Consider the following 12,757-nt stretch of genomic DNA (forward strand, 5'->3'; position numbering starts at 1 on the left):
TGTGTGTCATTGCTAGTGCTAGTTATCTCTTTGTAAAGTTGGTGAAGTCGACTGGAGGATGTGACAGCAGCAGGGCTGCAGGTTACAAATGACATAGGGTAGGCCAGATGAGAAGGAAGGGCGGCATCCAGCCTTTGGGCGTAATGCTCAGAGTATGGTCTTCTTACAGCCACTGTGACTGGGCCCACCCTGGATGGTCATAGGTGGCTCTAGAAGTCTACGTTGCAGTTGTCTGTTTTAAGTAGTAGGTTCTTGGGATGGGCAGCCACCTCGGAAGACATCTATACTGAGACTCCATCCCTGCTGAAGATTCTGATTGATCCTCTCTTGGGATAGGAAAGGTACTGCCTCCACAGGCAGCCTTGCTAGAAGATTCTGCCAGATGAGTGAGTACACAACATTACACTGAAAACGTCCCTCTGTGTTCTACTCAGCGAAACCATATAGGTAAATTCCATTTCTCCTTTACTAGCACAGCTTATCAGGTGTTTGAAGATGGCTCTCATAGACTTTTTGAATTTTCTGTTTTTCAGGCTAAACAATTTTCACTCCTCCTATTCCTGTTATGCGTTTTGGCTAGGACCTTATTCATTTGCTTCAGTGCTGTTATCTCAGTTTCTAATCATATGTTGATTCGTGTGTAATTATCTGATTAGTGTGGGAGCTGTTCATGCTGCATGTCGCAGATTCCCAGTTCTCCCAGCATGTGGTAGAATTGGGCTTTCTTTCATGGGTGTGGATGGGACCATGTGACTGGTTTGACCAATGATTTGTGTATGAAAATGATGTACGTCATTTCCATGCCAGAGCATTTAACTGCCAAAAAGAGAACTTCTAGAACCTTCTTTTCCTCCAGTAGAGTGACTGTGAAGTTCTTTCTAGACATGGCTTGCTCTACCCATCTGGGTCCTCAATGAAGGAGAGAAAAGCACCCCCAATCCCTCCTGCCCCACTCACCCTTGAGGGTCATCTAGTGTGAGTGAAAAATAAAACTTGGTTGTTTCGGGTCATTGAGGTATTAGCTTTGTTACTCAGCGTAACTTCACCCATCCTGATTGATACAGTTAACACTTGGCTTTCTCACTAAATAATCAGCATTCTGCAGTGGGGGTGGTGTGTTTCTCTTCACCTTTGTCTCTTCAGTGTCTAGCACAGTACTGGCTCAAAGGAGACGCTCATACTTACTGCGTGAATAAGTAAAATCTGAGGTTTGAATCCTATCTTTATCTTTGTTGCAATTTATTGGACTTGGCCTACTTCATTATTTTTCTTCTAAAATGTAGACTTCCCCCTTCTCCTCCCCAATTAAACACAGCTTTCCAGTTTCGGAGTAATTAAGATGTTTATGTATACGGAGTAATTTGAGATGTTTACGTATACATCTCCAAGTGAGAAAGGAATGGAAACCGGACCCAGCTGGGTCCCGGGCAAAGGGTCAGTGATGGGGTACAGTTGACTTTGTTTCGAACATCTCTATCACAAGCTTGTGTGTTCTTTTGAAGAGCAGGAGAGCATGAACGTGGTCATCCCTGATACATTTCTGTATCCTTACGTAGCTGTTTGACACCATATTGGCATTACTCTTGCTTTTCACTTTTTTTCTTTTTGGCCTTTCAAGAATGAGCCTTCTCAAGTGGACACCATTCCTATAAAATGTCAATCTGTAACTTTTGTACCCTATTGTGACTTTGGGAAGCTGCTAGGTAGGGCTAATACGACTCTCTTTTGAGTCTTGCCGGTAAGTTCTGAATGGCAAAAACCATGAGTTCTTAAACTATCCTAAGTACTGAAAAGAAAGAAAGGTCAGGACTTAGTTGATGGGAAAAAAAATATTGATAATATATTGGTATGTGTATGCATGTGCCAGCAACCCCTGTTTACTGATTACCAACTAAGCACAAAACCACACACTAAGTAATTTGTTGTGCATTTTCTCATTTTATTCCCATGACCACCCAACAAACTTGTACCAGTTGTTATTCTACAATTTTGTTTAAGGAAACCAAGGTCCACAGTGGTTGATGTTGGCATGAATGAATTGGACTTGAATCCAGGTCTAACTCATGTTCATTCTGTTTAAAATAGCTTGTAAGACTTTGACAAAGCCCACCCATTTTTAAGACCTTCAGTTTTAATTTTTAAGAAGGAAAATAATGGAAGATTAGAGAGGCATTTTTTTCTTCCCGTCTTTTAGATTATTAGTAAACACTTTTATACACATATGCTGACAGGATTTCATATTCTATTATGCAGCAGATTCCATAATCCTAGGTTATGGTTAATGAGATATTCAAGTTGATTGAAAGAAATGGTACACACAAAAAACAGGTGCCTTCTAATCTAAAGTCTACACTAGCAATGCAGCAAAAAAATCTTGACCACAAGGAGGTTATAGATGTCGCCTAAGATAGGAACTTTCATTTGCCATGCCTTTTTGTGAGTTACTGTGCCAGATGCTTCACAGTTGACCCTTGAACAACACAGGTTTGAGCTGCACAGGTCCACTTATAGGTGGCTATTTTTCAATCAAATGTGGATTGAAAATATACTATTTGGAAAGGATATGAAACCTACTTAGAGGACCAACTTGTTGTGTAAGCGGATTCCACAAGGTCAGCCATGGGACTTGAGTATGCACACGTTTCGGCATATGTAGGCGTTCCTGGGACCAAGGGATGATTGTGTATTGTTATCTTGTTTAGGAGGAAAGATACACCATGAACACAGCTCACAATGACAGTAGGTGTCGAAAGTGCTAACTTACGAGTTCAGGTCAAGACCCTCCACTAGGATGTACAGGGTGTTCATTCCATGGGATACCTGGGTGAGAGGACAAGAAAGAGCTAGAATGCAGCCTGCCCTCTGCCTGCCACCCTGTGTGTCGTGCCACACGATGGCATCCACTCAGAGAAAGCAGCCTTGGCTAGCAGCAGTCTTGGTACAGCCGGGGGAGAGAATACTTCATTCATTTCCCTTCCTCTGACATGTTTTGTGTGCCTTGCATGTGCTAGAGGCTTTAAATAGATTATCTTGTTTAATTAAACCTTTGAAATAACTCTGTGGAGTCTGCGTTATTTGCTCTTCCAGTTTTATGTGTGGTAGGAAAAGGGAAGAACATATGGGGCAAATGAGCTAAATATCGACGATGTGCTTAGACATTTCATCGCAATCCTGTAAGGGTGGGTTTTTATATGCATTTACTTACTTTTCATCAATTTGTTTGTTTTTTAATAGATAAAGAATTGCTTAGAGAGGTTAATTTGTCAGCCTCACTTAAATAGTAAATGACAAGCCCAGGATCCAAGCCCAAGCCTGTCTTGAGTCCAGTATCAGTATCAAAATGGGGAAGTACAAAGAAAGACTCCTTTGAGAGATATCTTTTGAATCAGCCCTCTTACTATACACGTGTGTGTGTGTGTGTGTGTGTGTGTGTGTGTGTGTGTGTGTGTGTGTGTATAGTCTGGTCAGTAGGGCATTGCCATTACCATATGTGAATTAATCAGTTTTCTAAAAAGTAAGATTACATGCAGTTGTCTCAAATTATGCAAAACAAAACAGACTCTTTGACACATAAAACATACTATAATTGTGAGTACTAATAACTCAGAATATTACTGAAAAACTGGAAAGCTCCGTTTTTGTCTTCTGTATTTCCAGGGTCTCACAGTCTATTTGGGAATACTAATGGCTCTCTCAAGGCAAGCCAGGCCCCTTCTTCCTTACGATAAGTGTGGATGGCCAGACATGTTCTGCCAGTTGTCCCAGGTCCCGCTAAAGATTTGACCAATAAAAATGCAAAGCCGGCACGTTGCCCTGAGACGTCTGCTGCTTCCCCCTGAAGCCACTGTGCATTGTCGTGGGGAGATCAGTACGCATGTGCCGTTCTGATCTTTGCACAAATGTTGGAATGCAACAATGCTGGTAGTCTGTCACTAAGGCCGTATGACCTCGAATGAGTGATTTCTCTTCTTGGAACCAGTTTTTTCTTCAGAGAGATGATTTCTGGGCATGAACGAGGAAAGGCCTAAAACCTTTTCCAACTGGGGTCATTAAGTATTTCATAGATGAGTGACTTTCTTAGAAAAAGGTGGCCATGCCCACATCTCAGATGTTTCTCAGAATGTCAAGTAAGTTTGACGAAAATACTTCCGCCCTGGAAACATAAACCATAATATTTTTATAGGAAGGTTTTATATTGTTTATTGTCAACCAAGGAGACTTACCCTAGGGGATGCATCAGAATCAAAGAAGGACTTTGTCAACATCATCCCACCCTGTACCCTTCCTTCCATTAAAACCCACTGCTGGAATAAGACACTGTTTGTTACTGGTGTGTGCTACATGAGTTGGAGCCAAAAAAGGAAGCTCTTTTATATGAAACAATGAATATTACTGAGATATTCAGGCATATATATATATATATATAGTTTCAAAAGTATGTAAAAAGATAAAATTTATCTAATGTTGTAACTTTAATTATAAGACATAAAAATTTTATTTTTTTAAATCTTTCTCCCTTAAAATATGTAAGAGTGTGTGTGTGTGTGTGTGTGTTTTAAAGAAATCTATACAAGTACTATTTTGACTTATCTACTTAGTATTTCTTGAACTCTCTATTTGAGCTTTCACAGACTTACTGGAGTGGGCTTGTAAAGACAACAAGAAATGATACTTAGTTTTTGTGCTCTAGTATTAGCAATCTGGCATTATATGTTTGCATGATGAAGGTTTGCAATTTCAATTTAGTGGAATATGATATAGTTTTATTCACTAGAACATAAAGAAGTCAGAGACAGAGTTCCATTTTTCACTTGATATTCTAAAGATAATCAGCAGATAACTGAAAGCATGACATGAAACACATTCCTTAAACTTAGGACCTGAGTATATCTATATAAAAGGGTACTATGAAGATATTCTTAAGTAAAAACTCTCTGAAATATATCAAAACCAAGAAATGGAGAATCACAGGAAAGGAGGCTGAGTGGCAGTTTTACTTAAGAGCAGGCATATGCCAGTGCCTCCATGAAAAGAAGAGACCACCCAAGGGAATAGCTATCCTCTATCCTTTTTTTGTTTTGCTGCTAACAAGCTCAGTGGTGTATGTGCATCTTCCTTTTGTTCCCACGCCTGCCTTTGGATAATCTCACAGCTAAACAGCCAGGGTCACTCGGTCTTATCCTCCCATAATTACACAAAAAACCTTGGATCATTGCAGAGATGGCACTTGTTGGAACTGATCCGTACAGCCAAAGCGTACAGTTGAAATGCTTCCCTCCTCTGTCTTTTTCCCTTCCAGCCCTGTGTTTTGGTTGCATGGCAACCCATCTGCCATGATAGCTGATGTCAGCTCATTTTCACTTAAACTTAGCCCAGGAAAGTTTTCAAGGAAGACATTTGGGCTTGTATAACGCTGGGGAAGGCTCAAGTTGTGTTACCGTATCGTTTGTAAAATTGCAGACTAATGCGCTCAGGGAGGCTAAATGGAAATGTGGATGTAAGAAGGGATTAGCTTCTGGAACAGTGTGGCCTTAGGGACTTTGTTTCTAACTTCTAGGGGCTTAGTAAATGTGTGTCTGCAGTATTCTTTCTGCTGCTAAAGGGCTTTCTTCACTTTAAAAGGAATAAGAAGTGTTCAAAATTACCCTACCTCCTGAAAATTAGAATTTAGCCAAATACTTGATGTTGACTCCTTTGAATAAAGGCTCACCATTTTAACGAGATGCATAAGCATCAGTTGGGAGGAAAGAGAGTATTTTATCATTGGCAGGAATTTTCTAGTGTATATATTGACAAGTGAAAACACATTAAAACTTCTTATATCCAGCAGAGGGCAGAAGGGAGTTTTAGCTATGGCTTACCCAAGACTCTCCAAACAGAATTGTGACAATCCAAGGCAAAATTCAGTGGTACTTTTGTAGACAGATTATCTCTAGGTTGTTAATGCACAAGTTACCCTGATTAGATCGACAATTCTTAGCTGGTGGGCTCAAAACCGGTTTTCTTCTGTCCAGGACAAAAGGATACATAGGATTTTGAGTTAGTTGTGCCTAAGAGGAGGCAGCAGTGTGGTACTCAAATAACAATATAGCTTTAATAGATTCAGATCTTACTTACTAACCACAACACAGCATTTCACAGTGTTTCTCATGTATATTTATGGTATTCTGAATGCTAGAATGAAAGAATGTTTGAAATAATGAGGAGTACACTGTTTCATTATCAAATATATCTCACTGAAACTGACTGTTCTGACATGTAAGTTCATAAAATAATGAAAATGATTTTCACAACCTAACCTGAATCTGAGAAATCAATTTTATCCTTTAAAGCAATAACCAAAACGTAGGGTGGTAGTATTTCTTTACCTGGCAAAGATGAGGTTAATATTAAAAGATAATGACATTTGAGAAACGGATCTTTGTCTTGGCATTTATAAGAACTCTCAATCCAGATTAAGTTTGGCTTAAAAAGAAAACATATTTTCCATGCTGAAGACAGTTTTTGCTTGGGGAGTAGGTAGTATCTTCTGTTTTGCTTAGATAGTATTTAGTATGCTGGGTTTCTCAGGAAGCAGCCTCTGAAATGGAGTTAGGATGTTTATGAGGCAGCACCCTTGGGATCTACACCTGTCGAAGTGGGGAAGGAAGCAGGTTCAAGTAGGAGAAGCTGAGCTTCCCTGCAGGCGCATCATTCACCACAGCCAACCCCACTGGGAACTCAGTTTGAATGGCCCTTCAGAGTATCATGAGCTGGGACACTCCCACACCAATCATTTACTGGATGTGCACCTGCAACCCCCATCCCAGCCACAGGACCTGACCTGGTGAAGACGGCCTTCTGCAGCTGAGACAATCCTTAAGGGATAGCATTTAAGCAGCTGGGATAAGTCCTTTATTGAAGAGGGACCTGGATGCCATATCACAGTGCAGATAGTGTGAGAAACAGCCAAGAAGTCAGGTTTGCTGGATGTTCTTTGTGGTGAATTGTTGACACTATAATGTTGGCTAACTTACGGTTTTAAAAAGAAAATGATAACGTGCCATATTTCTGTGTGTAAGGAAATGGTACTAAATAAAAGACTTTTTCATGGTTCATGTGGTTTGGAAAATAGGATTTTAAAGAGTGAAAATGAGCACAATTTAATAAATGAGCGTTAAATTTTAAAGTATAATTGTTTTAGTTCATTCAGGCTGTTATATCAAAGGACCTAGACTGAGTAGCTTATAAACAACAGGGATTTCTTTCTCACCATTCTGGAGGTCAAGAAAGCCAAGATCAAGGTGAGGGATTCATTGTCCGGTGAGGGACGGCTTCCTGGTTCATAGAGGGCTGTCTTCTCGCTGTGTCCTCACATGGCAGAAGGGGTGAGGAAGCGCTCTGAGGTTTCTTTTATAAGGCTACCAATCCCACTCATGAGGGCTCCACTCTCACGCCTAATCACCTACCACCTATTAGAGGCCCCAGCTCCTAATACTATCACATTGAAAGTTGGGATTTCAACATGTGAGTAGGGGGCACAAACATTCAGAGTGTAACGATAATAGTAACAAAACACGTGCATATGGTTTATTTGATTTGGGATTCTCCTATGAAGAGTAAACTATGAATTACAATGAATAATGGAATATTATAATCATTTGTGGTAGGTCTTTATGATCTTTGGGGAAACGCTGTTAAATAAATCACAGGATGATGCTGGTAGTTTGTCAGCTAATCAAGCATAAGCACATATATAATGAAGGAGGGAAAACGTATATGTTGTTTATGGAACAATCATTTTAGTCTAGCCTTTAAGTATTTATGTTAATTCATTCTATCTATTAATGCTATCCACCTATTAATTTCATGCATTCGTTCCCTTATCATTTAGTCATAGCTTCAATTATGTTCCTACTGCATGCGCGGAGTCTTCTATGCCTGCTTAATACATGAGACATGGTTCTCAAAAGGACTCACAATCTCATCAGAAATCACATTCGTTAATGTCACCGCCAGTTTAATCAGAAATGTATACAATTCGGGAAGCTGTCACGCTCATGGTGCGGAATTTTCTAAATTTAATTTTCTCTTAGAAGTTTCAGTTTTATCATTGGCAATAAATATTGTCAGTAGTTTCCTTGAAGCCAGGCTCATTTTGTTCATTTTTGAAGCAAATGTCTGCCAAATACCCAAATCTAAATAGCCCATAGTTTTCCATTGTTCTTTAAAGTAAAAGTGGTGTTCCATGAACAAAGAAGCTAGTTCAGCTCACAACTCAGTTACGTGAGTGCTTTTCCTGAAAACAGATTTCCCATTTCAGTATAAGGAAGAGAGGTTTTATGGTTACTGCCATTTCCTCACACAGACTATTAGGAAAATAATCTTTCTAATGGCTCAAAGGTTGAGATTCAATAAAATAACTTATTTTTCTTCATCAAGGATTTTCTTAAGTAAAACTGGGTTTTTAAAAAAATTGCTAATGCATGTCAGTGGTAAAGAATCTACTGACTGCTAGTAGAGTTTGGCATCAGTGTCTTGGCTGCTGCTAAAGCACTGGGAGTTTTATCCTCCGTTGTTTTTGTGCCATTAGTACAATGGCAACACAGTAAAAAAGTCAAACAGGACTGGGCCTGGTGGCTCATGCCTGTAATCCCAGCACTTGGGGAAGACGAGGTAGGAGAATTGCTTGAGACTAGGAATTTGAGACCAGCCTGGGCAACATAGCAAGACCCTGTCTCTTAAAAAAAAAGTCGAACAATGTGTTAGTATTATTATAAAGAGAGTTATGAACTCATTACCCCTGAAAATGTCTCCAGCCCACACTGAGAACCGCTGGTACAACGAAAAGTGAAGTGTGAAGAGCCTGGGGAAGGAAAACTGCTTTGGCAAGAGATAAAAAAGGCCGAACCTCCTATGATGGCAGGAGAGATGGAGAACAGGGAAGGAGGTGAGAACCCTGGCAGAGGTTTCATGGAAAAGATTTGGCAGTAGAAGGGCAGCAAAGAGTTGAAATGTACTGAGGTTTTCAGTCTGCACGACTGAGTGGATGGCAATTCCGTTAACTGAGATGATGACTGGGGGAAGAAGGGCCCTCGTTTATTATTGAAAATGATACTGCTTTTCACTAAGAGAGAAAAATCTATCATAATTCTTCCATTTGGAAAAGGGTGGATTCTAGCACTAGTGTAAAAGTACCGTTGACCAGATCTGTGCAGCAGCCTGAGATCTGATTTTGTACTGATAATGAATTTTGGTTCTTGGAACCTCAGAACATTCTGTATTCATGCATAAGACTCTTTATGTCTGTGCTTCCTATAATAATGTTGTTTTTTTTTCCTTTTTTATTTCTAGGAATGGTGCAAAAGCTGGACCAAAAGCTTCCAGTGGCTAATGAGTACCTGTTGCTCTCTGGAGGTGTCCGGGAAGGCGTGGTGGACCTGGACTTAGACGAGCTTAATGTCTATGCCCGGGGGACTGACTATGATATGGACTTTACCCTCTTGGTGCCAGCCCTCAAGCTGCATGACCGTAATCAGCCTGTGACACTCGACATGCGCCACTCAGCCTTGTGCCACTCTTGGCTGAGCCTTCGGCTCTTTGATGAGGGGACAATCAGTAAATGGAAAGACTGCTGCACCATTGTAGATCACATCAATGGTGCCACCAACTACTTCTTCTCACCTACCAAAGTGGCTGACTGGTTCTATGATTCTATCAGCATTGTCCTATCAGAAATACAGAAGAAACCCCAGCGAGGGATGCCAAAGGTGGAGAAGGTAGAAAAAAATGGGACCATCATCTCCATCATTCTGGGTGTAGGGAGTAGCCGCATGTTGTACGATATTGTCCCTGTGGTGTCTTTCAAAGGTTGGCCTGCGGTGGCCCAGAGCTGGCTCATGGAGAACCACTTTTGGGATGGGAAGATTACTGAGGAAGAGGTCATCAGTGGGTTTTACTTGGTGCCTGCTTGCTCCTACAAGGGTAAGAAGGACAATGAATGGCGGCTGTCCTTTGCCAGGAGCGAGGTGCAGTTGAAGAAGTGCATCTCCAGCAGCCTCATGCAGGCCTATCAGGCCTGCAAAGCCATCATCATTAAACTGCTGTCCCGGCCCAAGGCTATTAGCCCCTATCACCTGCGGAGCATGATGCTCTGGGCCTGCGACAGACTTCCTGCCAACTACTTGGCGCAAGAAGACTATGCAGCCCACTTTTTGCTGGGCCTCATCGATGACCTGCAACACTGTCTGGTCAACAAGATGTGCCCCAATTATTTCATCCCTCAGTGCAACATGCTGGAACACCTGTCTGAGGAGACAGTCATGCTTCACGCCCGGAAGCTGTCCTCTGTGCGCTCAGACCCGGCAGAGCACTTGCGCACTGCCATTGAGCATGTCAAGGCAGCCAACCGGCTGACGCTGGAGCTCCAGAGGCGAGGTAGCACCACCAGCATCCCCTCCCCACAGTCAGACGGAGGGGACCCCAACCAGCCTGATGACCGTTTGGCAAAAAAACTGCAGCAGCTAGTGACTGAGAACCCGGGAAAGTCCATCTCTGTCTTTATCAATCCTGACGATGTCACAAGGCCCCATTTCAGAATTGATGACAAATTTTTCTGAGTGTTAGCTGACTTTTTTTTTTTTTCCCTGGTTCTTAAACTCTGATAATGTGTCGTGTTGGTTTATGATGCTATCTTTCTGTTTTTTACATATCCAGCCTAGATTGGATTTGTTAAGAACAAATTTTAAGTTTCCTGGTTCTGCAGGATGGTGCAGGCTCTGAAACAGTATATTACTATTTCATATTCTGCTTCTGATTTCATTGTTTACTTTTTGTAGTTACTGTCATGCTCTTTAGTTTGTTGGAGTTTTTTTTCTTTTTAAGGAGATCTTGAGCCATAGATGAAAATGCCCATGAGTCCTCTTGCTGTTTTCTGTTTCATGCTTGGTGCAGATTTGTTCATGGGTATGAGGAAACAAATCTCTGATGCTTAACGATTCTATTGTATTATTTTTATTATTTTGCTTTTGTCTTTTTTTCTTGCGAGCTTTCACCACTACTGATATTTGAGAATCATATGAACCTGGGAACTACCTGGCGTGTTAGCTGGATTTATTTATTTTGACCAGTGACCAGAGTAGCTTCCCCCTTTTCCACCAAACAATGTAAACTTTGAAAGTGATAATACTACAAATTGTGTTTTGGAGCAACTTCATTGAATGTAATTGTCCTCAAATCAGAGAACACTGGGTGGTTGGAAGGGTGTGTTTGAGTTTTCCAAACAGAATTACGGTTTCCAAATGTTAGTTTTAGCATATGTAATTATTTGAAGCCTTATTTAAATCCTGTTAAAGAACATACCATTATAATTATTATTTGCACTAATCTTTGCCATTGTCAGAACTGCAAAGTGTGTTTCAGTATAAATTAACAACCACTCTTGAAATTCTATCATTTTTTCATTTTGCCCATTTCTCTCGATCAGTGGAATGCTTCTTTGCATTTGCCTCGTTCTCCTTCAATAGTGGGGTCCTGTTTTACCCTCTTTGATATTCCTGATTCCTGTCTTACTGAGAGAAGTTTTTAAAGCTTTATACATGTTGACTCCATCTAAAGCTGGGGAAGATACATACTGGATAAAGTAGGTGTCTTTGTATTTATTCCTTTTGGGGTCGTCGAGGTAAGCTTTTTTTGTAAAGTCTCTAACTCTTCCTGAGAGTTTTGAGGAAAACTGGCGGGAAGAACTTATAATCCCCAAATAGAAGGTACCACGTTTGTTCAAAAGCAGGTATCGCTATAGAGCAGGAACCAGGAAATATCTGTGGGTGCAGTCCTTGGTCTAGAGGTGTCCTGTCTTCATGAATGAAGTTACTTGCCTGATTTCGGTGCTGTAAGGCATTGGCTCCCTGTTTTCATATGGACTCATGGCAAACTGGTGTTTAAGAGGTCAGGAGGCCTGCTGATCTTTCAAAGGACACCCATGATGTCTACTCATGGAAAGGTCAAGCAACGTGTTCATTTTGGTCTTGAATGTCCAAACTCATGGGTTGGATTTCGGCCAATTGAAATCAGACATATGCGATCTTGGGTTTTTGCATGGAAATTAATGTAATGCTTATAAATGAAAATGAAAACATTCAACCATCTAAGTCAAACACAAAAATAATAATAAAAAAGGAAACATACTGGCCTTGAAATTTTGTTGTTGTTGTTAGTTTGTAATCTGGGAATTATTTTCTTATTAGTATTAGTATATTTTCTTATTAGTATTATACTAACAGCAGTTTTCAATAAATGCAGCCATGGACTTGCTAGTGTCTTTCAGACCAGTTGTCCATATAGTGAACATCCAACATTCAGTCTTCCTCGTTCCCCAGTTTTACTACTAGTGTCTGTCCTCCACATGATCCTTGTCCTTCTCAGGAAGTGATTTCATCCCCAGCACTGGAAACGCATCATAATTGGAAAAGCTGATCTGCACAAACCATCTCCCTGGCCACAACATTAACAAGGGACACAGGATGTAAGCCGCTCCAGTCAGGGCCATGCTCAGCGTTCCAAGTTGGAATGCCGGGACAGAAACAAACACTCTCCCCGATATGGAAGAGAAAGCATTTGGATTCTTTTGCTACTGACAACTATCATGCAATCTTTATTTATTTATGTATTTATTTATTTTTCATATACTTTAAGTTCTGGGTTACATGTGCAGAACGTGCAGTTTTGTTACATAGGTACACACACGTCCTGGGTGGTTTGCTGCACCCATCAACCCGTC

General features: G+C 40.8%; 1 protein-coding gene across 2 annotated transcripts in view; it reads left to right on the top strand.

Moving 5' to 3' along the window:
- LOC105470842 (Mab-21 domain containing 2) overlaps nucleotides 1-12,176 on the top strand; it is a 119,001-nt gene extending 106,825 nt beyond the window's left edge. For both annotated transcript variants that reach the window (XM_011723099.3, XM_071090650.1), the window contains one exon: nucleotides 9,334-12,176. In XM_011723099.3, coding sequence (XP_011721401.1) covers nucleotides 9,334-10,598 — 1,265 coding nt within the window. In that variant the 3' untranslated portion in view covers nucleotides 10,599-12,176. The remainder of the gene's footprint in view (nucleotides 1-9,333) is intronic.
- Nucleotides 12,177-12,757: the final 581 nt, after the last annotated feature.

The sequence above is a fragment of the Macaca nemestrina genome, chromosome 2, assembly GCF_043159975.1.
Source record: "Macaca nemestrina isolate mMacNem1 chromosome 2, mMacNem.hap1, whole genome shotgun sequence".
Taxonomy (NCBI): Eukaryota; Metazoa; Chordata; class Mammalia; order Primates; family Cercopithecidae; genus Macaca; species Macaca nemestrina.